This window comes from Ruditapes philippinarum, unplaced genomic scaffold (genome assembly GCF_026571515.1).
Source record: "Ruditapes philippinarum isolate M1 unplaced genomic scaffold, ASM2657151v2 ctg367_1_1_1_1, whole genome shotgun sequence".
Taxonomy (NCBI): Eukaryota; Metazoa; Mollusca; class Bivalvia; order Venerida; family Veneridae; genus Ruditapes; species Ruditapes philippinarum.
The window spans coordinates 53,224-68,367 of NW_026862689.1; the positions used below are offsets into that span (position 1 = coordinate 53,224).

A 15,144-nucleotide genomic window follows, 5' to 3' on the forward strand; every position below is an offset into this window, starting at 1 on the left:
AACCATTCGAAATAGTTGATCCCGAAATACAGATAGTGCTTTTCTTGGGTAAGCATATCTAACAGTTAAACATTTCCCTTTTTCAGGTTCGTATGTTCGAGCCCAAATGGGATCCCAACCCTGTTACCTCATATTTCACCAATACTGGCCTTAGGGTTATAAAACCTTTATCTGAGATCAGCTTAAAGTTTACCTGTTTTTCATTGATCAATGTAAATTCTGAGCTTGTTTTTGACCAATCAAATACTGGAGATCTGAGTTAATTGGAGCTTAGAAAGTTTCTTCATAACTTCGGACCTCTTTATAACCTCGGACCCTTTACGTGGTTTCGGAAAGCGAACTCGAAAATGATAAATATAATTATATATAAGTTGCAAAAAACTTGTTACATAATCGAGCTAAATTTAATAACTCAACTTTTGATGAACATTGAATTTTGCATAATAAATGTAGCAGAAAACAACCAAATAAAAATACTGCAAAACTCGCAGAGCTCATCCATAATACCGGGTATTACCGGTATAATACATGATATTTTGACCCCTATATGATACCAACAAAGTCAATTTTAGTCTTTAATTTGGAAAATGGATAATATATCTATATATATATATCTACATATATATCATATTGCTGAAATTGTGTATTTTTATTGTATATTATTTATATAGATCTAACATGTTCTATATAAGCATTATAAGCAAATACATGCACATGTATTCGTATAATCGGCACATGCTACAAATATTAGATCATATTTTAACCATCTACACCATTGTTTAAGTCTCTTTTATCCACTACAAAATTAACTGTCTTTCAAGTGTTTTACAGAGTAAAGTCAAACAAAGGAATCAAACCCCATTTGTAAAAAAATCATTTGTTATCATTTTTCAAAGAAAGCAATAATCTTCTGCCATGCTTGATCATAATATTTAGATACGTCATAGAATCGCGGACTTTGCAATTTTCCAATTAATTGGTTTTGAAAACAATTGTAGAAAAAATATCTGTCAGATATCTTTACACATAATTTCAAATCAACAATGCAAATGTATTAAATTTCCAACAAATGGCCAGAAGGGGACATGTACAATTCCCACATTTTAAGTATTATAAAATATGAAATAAATAATTAAATATTTTTGGAAAACATCTATAGGATCATCTTCCCTCCCCACCGGACAACAGTAATATCTAAAACCTGAATATATCCAACGAAAGCATGTATTACTCAAAAATCAGTTTAGTGTAAGCTTAAAATCCTGGGTTTTACGTGTTTTTGGTTTGGTTGAAACATATTTATTCAATACTTTTAAATTTTGCATGATGAACAATATGTTACACAAAAAAATTGTGATTAGACAGAAAGATATTAAAACTTCTGAGTGTCCTCTTCTTTTGGTTTGATGATCATGCATCAAAATACACAATTATTGCTCACAATTATTGCTCATAATACGCATATCTTTTCTATCAACATTTGAAGAGCCACAGGATTTAATATAATATTTTGGAAAATAAACAGAACAAAGGGAATCCTCTGTTGATAAATTATTCTGAGTCACTAACGCAGAATTTGTTGGAATTTCTGACCCTTGCCGCAAACATCTGTTTTCTTGTTTTGTTTTTAACGAGATCGTTAATCCCTTGGTGGAGACTATGAGCTCTTTTAGAACTTAACAGGAAATGTAATGACAGATGTGCATTATGGGAACGGACAATTAAATTTATCTGGTTTTCAGCCAATCGGAAAATACTACAGCGCACGCGCTATCATTTATAAAGCCAATCAGGAACGAGAATGATTGGGTCTTGACAATCAGAACATGACTCATTAGTAATGTTGTAAAGACTCAATTATTAATTAATACAAACCTCTGTGAGGAGATATTAGTAACAACGGAAACTCACTTTCAAGTGGCTCTCAAATTAACGTGCAATAAAATATTATTCAACATATGTAAATACCTAAACACATACATTTATTCCTCTAAAGAATATAATAAAATATATTTAGTGGTTTACATGTAATTATAAGGGTGAAGTTTGTGGGTTTTATATCACATTTTATTTCTTGATCATAACTTGTATGATGTTAAAACGAAATATGATAAATAAAATTACGAAATATAAAAGGAAATTAGATAAATTTGAAGACCGAGAAATGACGTGTACATTAGTGTGAACATTTCTTGTCTTGAACTATGTTTTACAGCGCTCTATAGATGAAATAAATGAAATACTTGTTTAGTTCAGTTTACCATGAAAAAACATATTACGGAAAAAAGTTAGTATGAAAGTTGAAATATTTTGAAATATTGCATATCAATTATCTTACTTATTTAATAAAATAATTGTCAGCTCATTCTAAAGTCAACTGGCCGAATGGTCGAAATAAAGACTTTGAATAGAGCGATCAAAGTGAAACATCTGTAAATGGTCAACATCAGCATAGCTCGTGCATTAATCATCTCGTGCGAGTATTGACCGCTGGTATTCAATAATTGTATTAATCAAATACCGAGTATTGAACTCTGTTATTAAATACAGAGTTTTATAACAACTAAATTATTTCCTCTTGGCTATTCTCCTTAAATTGACCATTTTCAGCGTCCATTCCTAACTCTGTCCTTATTTATTCCTTCTCCCTCAAGTGTGCAATGCATAAATAACAATTAAAATATCAAACACATCATTAATATTAATAAAATTCCTACTCATTAGTTTTAACCTTTCAACGGAATGAATCATTTTTTATTTTGAACGGTTTCTCACAGCGTGCGATATGGTTGAAAACAAAGACAGTGAGTCAACCTTTGACTCGAGTTTTCTCTTGAAGGATCTGAGTCACTGTGAGATCCCTAGCATTCCTTTGTTCACGTTTGTAATCCAAAATACTCATATTTTCATCAGTAAAGAGACCATGCTATGTTTAGTACTTTATTAGAAATTCGAGACTTTGTAGATTTAATTTACTTGAAAGTCCTCCCGCTACAACGTTTTCTGCAATTTAAATTGAAATCAAGACATTGCATCTTTTTATACAATATTAAGATGACATTAAATATAAATTTAACCCCTGCCTTAAGTAGTAATTGTAATGGTAAGTTTGTAACTTTAAAAAAAATAATGCATGAATTTTATGAAAATGTTAATTTTAAGGAAGTACTGTTAAATAACGAAATTAAAAACTTTCTGCTTTTATAATTATTATTAAAAGTTATTATAATCACCAATATAATGCATTTTATATTCATCATTTTACAAAAATAATCATTTTACAAAATAGCTTTAAACATAAAAAAATATTCCATCACATACAATAGTAATATATTATAGTTAAGAAATCTTTCACAAGTGTTTATTTATTTCTTAAACTGTTCAAATTCATCTATTAAAACAATTTTAGGAAACAAGCGTATTATTTATAAATTCATAAATTAATAATCATTTGTTCAATTAAAAAATGCATGTATGACGAAACAACTATCCGGCAACAATGCAGCAAATAAACCGACAAGTGCATGATTGTCTTAATGTAATTATGCCAATGACCTTCGTTCCTTTTAAAATGTCTTAGATGATTTCAGTCGAAAGATCGGAGCTTATCATATACTTGAGATGTGCTTCATTCAAATCATTTGAAGATCTGTTACGTTCCCACGAAATGAATTATCATTTCTTAAATGAATGAAGTTTTACACGGCGTATTTATAGATTTTATGTAGTTTTTTTAGTTCTTGTGATGCAATGTATGGAGTAGCTCAGTATTTACTCAATAAGAACACAAGATCAACATTTAAAGGTGGAATAATAGTACTCAGCATCAGACTGAAGCGCGTGCTCTGCAAAATTTTGCAGTAATTTAGAGCGTACACACGTGACCTCCTTAATGTGTTCATTTATAAATAGATGATTTGGGTGAAGATGATGAATTTATGTTTTTAAAACGATTGCTAATGTCAATAATAATAAACAATATTGTCTGATATACGCCTATACATATCCTAATGGAGAGATTCATTGGTTGGAGGGCAGTTAATAAAAGTAACTAAATTATTTTTATTTTTCACTTTAGTTACTTTTGACAGTTTATGAGTTATAAATGTTTGGATAATTGGCGGATGATTAACACAAAGTGGTTCACTAAACAATTACAGACAGAAATAAATTTTAGTAGTATCCGACCTAGTAGCTTCCCACGAAATGATCGTAAAATTGGCTGATGTAAGAACTCGAAATCTTATAGTTATCAATGATTGTATGTGCAAGACAAGACACATAATTCAATTTGCGAGAGTTTTCGCACCAGTGAGATACAAAATGTATAACCAGTCTGTCTTATTCAGATGAAGTATATTTCATTTTAGAGCAAAACTTAAATACATGCATTTTTTTTTATTTCAGTTATGTGTCTAACTTGAATACATCTGTTTTTTATTAGTTTCAGACAAAATTATTACTTCCTGTTTCCAATCTGAATAAATAAAAAAACATATATTTTTTTAGGTTTTAACCAAAATTACTTATGTATCTAACCTGAATACTTCTTTTTATAAAATTTCAGTCAATTATTTCTACTTCGTGTACCAAATTTGTGTTTTGACAGTCAAAATTACTACTTACAACCTTCGTGGTCAATTCCTACGCATCGGAACTCCAAACCGGTGTTGAATAGTCGATAAACACCGCTGAGACCGATATTATTTCTTAAGTATATGTTAGTTGAATACATTGATTAAGTTGATAAACGTGTCCAAATATATCAAAAATCGTCTTTTTCATTCATTCAGAAATACATGTTGACCTTAACTGTGTTGGTGCGACGTTAAAGAAATATTCTACTCAACGGATTTTGCTAAGCACCATAAGTTAATTTTTATATTATCACAAGTATAAAACAGATTTCTTTCCAAGTTTTGAAAATTCTGATTCAGCAATGTAGAAGGCTGCATGATGGTGATTTGCGGTCGAGAAGACTATGTATACGTATACCCTTGACGCGTCGACATCGCCAAGCCCGTTGGAATGGACCATGGAGCATACACGGTGGACCATGCAACACTGGAGGCACGTTCCGTTTACTGATGATTCCAGGTTCTGCCTAGACTTCACAGTTAGGCGTGTTAGAGGAGACGAAGTGAACGGTTTCGGGCTGCAAATATTGCTGAGTATGACCGCTACGGAGGAGGGTATAGGTTATGGTGTTGGGAGGCATCAGCTGGGATGGACGAACCGGCCTAGTTGTGCTAAATAGAGGCAATTGACAGGTCAGCAATACATATACGACATCTTAGACAACCAGGTAAGGTTGTATGCTGAAGCAGTCGACGATCAGTTCATTCTAATGGACGCTAATGCCAGCCCCCATAGGACCATGGACTACCTAGAAAAGAGTCTTTTGAGCGCATGGAAACACATGTGGAATGAGCTGCATGTTAGAAATTCAGCTCGCCAGCTGCAACTCAGGACCATCCAGGAGCTTGTAGCCAAGTTGATCCAAGAATGGGCAGTCATACCCGTAAGAACGATCAGAAACCTAAATGGGAGTATGAGAAGGCGCTGCCAAGCTCGCATTGATAGTCACGGGTCACACATACGGTATTAAGTCTAAAACTGTAAACATAAAAAATCAATTTAACAAATTTCGAAAACACGCTGCATGTTCAGAAATCTTCAATGAGGAGGGTCATCCTCTTCTTTAGCACAAAATCAGTGTAAAACTCATTTATAAGGTTAAATTCATCCTTAAATTCCTTAAATAAAATTCTATGAAAGTTCTTAGAATTTAGTCTGACAATCTTGTTTCTCTGGCTCGCGTTTGATATCTAATGCTGCAGGCATATTTAAAATATGCTTGACAATTCCAACTGACACAAAATGATTTATATTTACAGTATTTTAGAGGTAGTATGTGAAAATACATTAATCTAGTAGTATTATTAAAGTACTACTGTAACGCGGATCGATGTATCAAAATTAAGTTGAAGCGCGTTATTTTAAAATTTCCCTCGAATCATATCTTAAATGCCCAAATCAATGAAGATCTCAAACAGAATCTTAATAGATCAAACGATTTATTAGAAAGATATCTAGATGATTTTGCTTTATTTTCTACTATTAAGACGTGTTATATTGATATTATTTTATTATAAAAGCCCGCATTGTACAAACATCCGTCTTCAGCCGGAACCATCAAGTCCCTAAGTTTATAGATTGTGGATTGTTTGAGTCATATAGCAATCAACAAAAGCCAATTGTTTGCTCTCCGTCGTAGAATGTTTACATAAATAATGTTAAGGCTTTACCAGGAATTTCGTATTTCCTGGAAATAAGAGGATTACAAAAGGAATCACATGTGCCAGCTTACCAGACGATTGGCCTAATAAGGATAATTTAAGATTAAAACAAACAATCATGTGGAGATATCTATGCGACAAGCCCAAATCTGAAATATGACTCATAATTCGGATTTTATTTTTTTTTCCTTATAAAGTCGAGTAACATACTAAGTATTCGCAACATGATATCTCATATCTCACTGTATTTCCTCAAACCATCCTTACCAAATGAGAAGTTGAAATAAGAGTTTTTAAATGTGACTGAAGCACATATTGAAACTTTTTATTGAGAACCGATTGTATGATAATTATATTTGTAATAAGTGTACACTGAAAAATTTCCTCATTTCGTACTTTTTTGTACCAGTAACATCTAAATATTTCACGCATAATTTTATTTGAATAAATGATTTAACAAATTAAAAATGTTTTAGGCCTTTAAGTACCTTAACTATAAGATGCCTATGTATTTTCTATTTTCATCATAATCTAACAACAGTTCGATGGCCATAAGCACACTTCGGACAGCCCAATCAGAACTACTCTTTTCCCTTAGGTTCATGTTCGTCGTAGAGAAGACATAAGACATTCGCAAAAGATAAGGAGCTTGGCTAAATTTTTCACCAAGGACACATTGACTGGTTGAGATACGAGTGTCTTTATGTACAAATAGGACTAAACTACCCCTTCGTCGATGGAGAGTAAACCCTTTTTCACAATCTACGATTCAGCTGTCGATGTCCTGACTGAAGCCGAGGGAAGTGACCCTATAATGTAGCAGGGACAACAAGGAATGGTACTTGGGTACGTGAGCACCTAAAACGAAGAGACGGCTTGACCGTTCAGCCATTTTCAGGGCTTACCTCCTTCTCTGGTCACTGGTTACCGTACGTTTAGTAACTGTATTTGAATATATAGTTAATTATAACGGGTATGTATCAATATGTATATATGAAGATAGTGGCTGCTTTATTATAACAATAAATAGAAATAAATAAATAAATAAATAATTCAATGAAAATAAATAAATAAAAAATTAACGACATCAAATAATAAACACACATTTTATTATGCAATAAAAGTCTATTTGACACATCAGGAAAACCACCTTTAACTTTTTATGACAGAGTCAATGTCAATGAGATTCAAATATTGTGTTATAAATCAATTAAAACAAATGTCTCTCAGTCATTTCAGTCAATATAAGTCACTTACTCGTAGAATTATAACTTGTACCTAGCAGCAGAGTTCATCACTGATAGTTTATGTCGCAGAAAGAAAGAGAATTTCTGATTGGCTAGACTCCCGAGCGTATTGTTACAATGTCACAACACTGATCAAGTATTGCACGTGTAATAAATCTTAACAATAATAGTTAACGTATTTGCTCTGCCCCAACTTGATAACATTTAGACTTTGTTTAAACAAAGTGTTACATGACATCAAAACAACAGGCATAATAGAAAACTTGTCTGGAACTTATCTCTGACAAAGAGTCAAGGACTTCACTCACTACAACCACTTCACTTGAATGGACTATGTTCACTTGCAGTAGATCACATTTGAAATTCTCTTTTGTTTGTTATAACGAATAATTATTAATATATTCTGTTAATTATTAAATTGGTGTACAAGAATTAATGGTTTACATTTATTTCAGTTACCTTCAGTTCATTCTAATAAATAACACATGCCATTATTTATTCAAATGTCAAGCATGTTTATCATCTATGAGTGCACATATTAAATTGCACTTGTATCATTCTTTAATTGAGCCGCGTCACGACAAAACCATCATAATAGGTTTGCGACCAGCATGGGTCCAGACCAGCCTGCGCATCCGCGCAGTCTGATCAGGATCCATGCTGTTCGCTTACCAACTCTATTACAAGTAGAGAAACTGATAGCGAACAGCATGGATCCTGATCAGACTGTGCGAATGCGCAGGCTGGTCTGGATTCATGCTGGTCGCAAACCCATTATGTTGGTTTTGTCGTGACGCGTCAATTATATAAAGATGAATTATCGCTTTGGCAAAGTAGGATTTTAGTGAAATTAATTGATTAAAATTGAATGAAAACTCTATGATTATTTTTATTTGATTTGTCAATTGTTTGTTTTGTTTTATATTCTTATTTCAGTTTGGCATTCTAATTGTACGATTAACATGTAACTATTGTCGTATCACTAGTTCCTATCATTTCACTCCATAAAATTGACATGATTATGTTCAAAAGTGATTAACCAGAAAATGTTAATTATAATCATGGTAGGGACCTAAATATCTCATTGCTTGATTTTATTCGTTGAGCACATGACCAAATGATGACATCATGCATTATCATTTTGCCCCGTTTATCATGAACATGTGTTTAATCTCGTTACATTATGGAATTAGTGCTGAAAAATGAATAACAAGAAATGTTTTAAACACTTTTGGATATACATCATATACCCTTTTACTTTAGTGTAACATTTTTACGCTTTATGTTTTATATAAACTATTTAGAAGTTGACGTTAGAGAAACATACACTTTCCTAGGACATTAAACCAGGTAGTTTAACTATACAAAATATATTTCGTCTAAGGTCTTTTGTTTAACATTTATCTTATACATGTATATATAAAATCAAATAAAAAATGCACAATAACTACTACAGATTATCGTAGAGAAGACATAGGTCATTATTATTTGTTTTACTTTAGATGGCGAAGCGCACTTAGTAAAAAATGTTCAGCCTGACTTTGAAATAATGAATGACTTTCAATAAATTTTGTAAAGAACACAAAAATAAATATAAATAGGGCGTTGTGTATTTTAAGCCCGAGTTAAAATGTACACATTGATTTTTTTATATGGAAATGTAGGCGATACAAATTAACATAAGCTAGAATTTCTTATTGAAATCATCGCTCTGGCCTCTATTATATCAACATGGCAAATACATTTGTATTAAACTATATTTTGCCTATTGTTGTCACCGTTTTTCCAAATCAAACATATCAAATACATGACTGACCTATATAAAAGATTGTCAGTTTTAGATTGTCGTAACATATTGCTAACATACATTCAATTTAAAGCTTTTCGTGTGACATAGAACCAAGTTTATCTTAATGGCCAATGCCTTCATTTCCCATAAAGACCTGTGCTAGTATATTTTCAACGTACATAGTTTTATTACTATTTAAAGACACTTTTTATTCACAATTATTTTACTTCCACGTTAATATCTCTCGCAGATATGTTCAATTTCATTATGATTTTCAAGTATATCAACAAAACAGAATATGTTTTCACATTTTTGCATATTACTAAATGATATATTTTGTAATGGCATATCTATTAGTGACGCCTATGCTTTTATACAAATACACACTTCCATTGTTGTTGTTTTTTCAATTTTAAGATGTAGGGAGTTTTGATAATTTTTTGACGAGCTATTCAATTTTGAATTTAATCATGACACTGAACTGTGAAGGAAATAATTAGCTGGTAAATATGCCTTGTGAGCAAAAAATAAGTGTTGGTTACTAAGTGTGTAGCAGATAGTGTAGAAGGTGAGAAGAAAGGTCAGCAAGGCAAGACGACGTTCACAGAACGCAGCCCCCCCCCCCCCTTCCCCCCTGACACAAACCAGCCACATCAGCAGGGCACCAGAACAGTTCTTAGTCACAAAGGGCAAAGGGTTCATTGACTCCGCTGACTCTCAATAGTATTTGAATATTGTAACTTACTAAGGAATGTATACATAGAATTAAATTCTTCTTATGTTATATATCCGAAGAAGTTTCACCTTGAATTTACAAACGGAACATCACCCTTATTCTTCAAAGATGGATTACTAAAAATACATTTAAGTTAATAGATTTAAAGCTTCATAAAACATGCATGTGACAGAACAGACCTACACACAAACTTGGGTTATATGTGTAAAATCATGCTAGTATTTTAGACTTTCTTTCGTATAATTTCGACCATCTTAAAAATCAACGAACGTGGCAATACATTTATATTTTGTAGATTGAATGTATGACTTTGCAATGTCAAAGTGCATTTTTCAGATCAGACATGTTCTTATTACCTCGTCCATTTTAACTAGGCCTGTTCCTTTCATCCAAAAATAGTACCTTATCAAATTAATGACCCTCTGACAATAAAAAGGTTCAACTTGTGCACGATTTCGTTACTTTATAAACGAATTCTGTAATCTTATCGCCGCATATAACATAAACTGGATTCACAAAATCACGATGAAAATTGCTCTTTTATGTACGGTTTTTGTAGCTGTATTTGGTGGGTAACTTTAATCATAATTATGATATTTTCATTGTACATTTATGTGTATATATTATCAAAAGATAGTCGTACTTTTCTTATTTTTGCCATATTTACAAGAGACATGACGTGATATGGTTGCACACTTAGTTCAAGCAAGCGAAACGATTGCTAATTTGACAGAATGGTGTAATAAAAGTCACGGGGGAGGAAGTGTTACACGAAGGATGGAGTTCTTATGATAACTTGTTTGGAGTTCTTATGATAACTGTCACGGAGTTCCTGGAAAACGTTACGGATTTCTGTGGAAAACTTTTCTATATACTTTGAGAACTCACGTAAAAATGGTCATTTTTACCTTTACATGGGGAGTTTGAGGTGCTAAATTAAACTTTAATTAAGCTTGCCCTACGTATTATATTATGTTGCAGAAAAACCTTTTAGTCCATTTCCCATCGTCTTTTTAACAAAAAATTGGTATTTTTGAATAAAATTTCCAAATTACTAGCTCATTCGTACATATTGACCTTTTTATTTGTGATCTCCTTCGTTGCTATACTTAATTACCTAATGATAATGGAGAGTTATAAACATAGCCCAGGCTAATAAATTTATACCCGATTTTTCAAATGTCACGGAGTTCTTGTGATAACCCAAAATATGTCCTGGAGTTCTTATGATAACTTTTGTTACTGCCAGTGTGTTTCTTGTGCTTAATTACGGTACGTTTACGCGTATTTTATTATTCAATAAGTGTATAAATTATCATGAAACTTTATACTCTCAGCCTAACACAAAAATAGACATGCATATCGTTATTATGATGACAAAGTAAAGTTAATAGCTTGGTGTGCACGTAAATTTTAGGGTAACTGTCATTTTTTTCAGGATTCGGCTGTCAGAAAACCCCAAATCTTTTAAGAATAGATTGAACATGAAACTGCTTTGGTGTGCAGGATAAACAGGTGAATTATGTGCTATCTTCAGGAAAACCTTAACCAGCGGTCACCTGTATTCATCAGTAACATGGCTTAAACCTCCAAGCAAAAAATGTTAAAAAATTAAACTTTTTTCTCAGTTACATGTTTTAAGCAATCGCCTTTCTTAAGCAGACAACATATAGTTGGGCTTTCCTCAAGAATCGGCTAAGTAATTTGTATCATTTTATACCATAAACAACAAGTAAATATCTGGGATACCCTTCACACCCATGCACCCGAAATGTATGATCTTTTTAAACATAAAAAATCAACCGATTACTATCGATCTCTTCAACAGATTTGCACGTGCCCTACGGGTTGGAGCGAAAGAAGTTCGACAATATATTTTTGTTATCAATTACAGAAAAAGTTTCCACAAATAGGATTATTTAGGGGGAATGCCCGAAGGACTCTCAACTTTGATAAGAAAAGTGTATGCAATAATTTTCCGCAATATGGAGATTTCTGTACGTCACGTGATGCTTCATTAGATTTAATAGAGAAAGAAACGGCATGAACCTTATGGTGACTCACATAATATTATTAAAGACTTACTTTCTATTGTCATATCATTTTCATAGAACTTTATACGTTTCTATGACAAAATTGATACCTTTTAGAAATTAAGATATCCATTGAATACCTAAAGATGACACCAACCTCTTTTAATTTAGATAAAGGTAGTGCATACTACTTCCTATTTTGCTGCAAACCATTTACATGTAATTTGTTTCGGCAGATCGATAGCATAATTACTTAATGTTCTCTAAAACTGCCAGGAATAATGTATACATGAAGAAATCATGCTTAAATATTAAATGCAAAACGTACTTTTATCCTGTAAGTAAATGCTCTAACTCAAGTATGTTTTCAGTCATTCCAATAAAATAATAAAAAAAAACACACAAACAAACACAAAAAAAACCCACACGAAACGGGGTAAGAAAATATCTCTTGAACTGAAATACGCTCAAAGTAAACGTTATATAACCCAATTTTTGTGCAAATGATACGCGTACTATGCTTCATAATGATTTACACACTTATTGACTAATAAACTACGCTTAAATGTGCCGTAATTAAGCACAAGAAACACACTGGCAGTAACAAAAGTTATCATAAGAACTCCAGGACATATTTTGAGTTATCACAAGAACTTCGTGACATTTAAAAAATCGGGTATAAATTTATTAGCCCGGGCTTAATGTTTGCAACTATGCATTATAATTATGTATTTATGTATAGCAACGAAGGAGATCACAAATGAAAAGGTCAATATGTACGAATGAGAGGTAATTTGGAAATTTTACTCAAAACTACCAAATTTTTTTTAAAAAAAGGCGTTGAAAAATGGACTAAAAGGTTTTTCTGAAATATTATACAATATGTAGGGCAAGCTTAATTATCAAAGTTTAATTTAGCACCTCAAACTCCCCTTTTAAAGGTAAAAATGACCATTTTTACATGAGTTCTCCAAGTATATAGAAAAGCTTTCCACAGAAATCCGTAACGTTTTCCAGGAACTCCGTGAAAGTTATCATAAGAACTCCAAACAAGTTATCATAAGAACTCCATCCTTCGTGTAAATCTTCCTCCCCCGTGAAAGTCGAGGATTAGAAAAAAATGAATGGAAAAAACGACCAGAATGGTCCAATCTAAAATATGTACATGACCAGTTTATATCTTGAATAACCCCGTCAAATCAGAAGCTAGGAGACTGAAATCTTAAACCGAGTATATCATACGGAGATCTTCGATAATTTTGAAAAGTTTGCAAGTATTTCGTTCGCTTGAAGTGTGTACTGAGTTTTGATTTTTATAAGTTTTAGGCTACCGAAGTTCACCGGATTTTGAAAAATGAATATAAGGATAACGTTTTTATGGCTCAAACATTTCATCCCCAATATATATGGGAATGTTGTGTAGTGGTTAGCATACTGGACCTGCAATACAGAAACCCCTGGTTCGCTTCCCGGCTGCTGCGTGCCAATTTTTCTTGTAGGTTTTTCTGTGTATGATTTTCCGTTCATGGTTTTCTTTCTTTCATTCATTCTTTTTTTCTTTCATTCATTCATTCTTTCTTCCTTTCTTTCTTTCTTTTTTTCTTTCTTTCTTTCTTTCTTTCTTTCTTTCTTTCTTTCTTTCTTTTGTAAAGAAACCACAGGAATCATGTAAAATATGTTAATTAAGAATATAATTTATGTTCTAACTTTTTTTCTTAAATGGTTATTCATTTTAGCTTTCATCGGCGCTGAGCAATGCTCTTCAAATAGTGCTTGTCATCACGTGACGTGTCCAGAAAATGACTACAATGTGGAATGTCATTTATTCTCGTGTACCTGCACACATGGTAAGTAAATAGAGTATATTCAAGTTTCTTCTTTTAATACAGGATTTATTTTCATCGAGTAGTATGAAAATAAATACAATGTAAATAGTTGCCACGAGTGAAATATGATAATTTTCATTCGAAATTACATTTTATACGAAAATAAATCCTGTATTAATAGAAAAATCTTGAATTTTCTGTAATATACTTTTTCTCTTTTTTAAGCTTATGAATAGGATGAATTCCCTTTTAATTTTGTGTATTGGATGAATTTAGAAGAATGTAGTCCGGCAAGAAACCATTGAAAATGTTTCACTGCAGTAAAAATTATATTTTTTACAGTGTTTTTAAAATACGGAAAATAAAAGTACGCATTTTATTTCATCAATATTTATCAATATTTCATTTATAAGTATGTAATAAAACAAATATATTTACTAAGAAGTAAATTTTCTTAGACTGTTTGTGTTGTGTATTCTTTGAATAGAAATTGAAAAATTCAAATGAACCAATTTACAATTAAAATTTTGTTAAATTATAACATTTGAAAAAGTCTGTTTTTATCAAATTTATATTGTATTTTTAATAAGGCGATCTCAATGTATCTCAATTTGGTATGGCACATTAAATATCAGACAACATGTCTACATAACCTGTACATGGATTGTTTTTGAAAAATATACTCAATGGGTTATTCTGCTAACATTTTTCGTTTGATATATGTAACAGAACGTTGCAAATTTACCTATCAACTATATTTCATAACTCATATCATAACATATCTTCTCCTGAACGCTATATTCTAATTATTTTGTTAGATGTCCCATATATCAATGCTCGGATAATTTCAGTCAGCTTCTTTTCCCTGATACTCATTTATATTATTTTTGAGTTGTCAAAATGATTGTTACCTTGCTTTATATTTATAATAATTCTTGAATTATCATAACACTTTTATTTCGCAAAGTATAACAAAATCTGCTATTTAATTTTGCATATTTTACTTCAATCAATAACGAAAAATCTGTGTATTTAAGTCGCACAAACATGTTCCGACGCGAGTGATTGCCATGACGACAACTGTCACCGTAGCGTCCATTGCATAGACGGCGCGTGTAGATGCGGATATGGGATACTGCCAAGTGGTGGAGGTTTCCCCGGCAAATAGAGTGACATCATGTGTTCTATGTTTAATAAACTATATAGACTTTAAA

At 32.0% G+C, this 15,144-nt stretch overlaps 1 protein-coding gene across 1 annotated transcript; it reads left to right on the plus strand.

Moving 5' to 3' along the window:
* Positions 1-10,504: 10,504 nt before the first annotated feature.
* On the plus strand, positions 10,505-15,144 carry LOC132719901 (serine protease inhibitor Cvsi-2-like). The gene is made up of 3 exons (XM_060703855.1): positions 10,505-10,639; positions 13,841-13,951; positions 14,968-15,144. The coding sequence occupies exons 1-3, from the start codon at positions 10,597-10,599 to the stop codon at positions 15,096-15,098; spliced, it is 285 nt and encodes a 94-aa protein (XP_060559838.1). The 5' UTR covers positions 10,505-10,596; the 3' UTR covers positions 15,099-15,144.

Coding starts and splice junctions, on each gene's coding strand:
- LOC132719901 (XM_060703855.1), top strand. CDS start 10,597: ATGAAAATTGCTCTTTTATGTACGGTTTTTGTAGCTGTATTTG. Junction 10,640..13,840: donor GGTTTTTGTAGCTGTATTTG/GTGGGTAACTTT, acceptor TATTCATTTTAG/CTTTCATCGGCGCTGAGCAA. Junction 13,952..14,967: donor CTCGTGTACCTGCACACATG/GTAAGTAAATAG, acceptor TGTGTATTTAAG/TCGCACAAACATGTTCCGAC.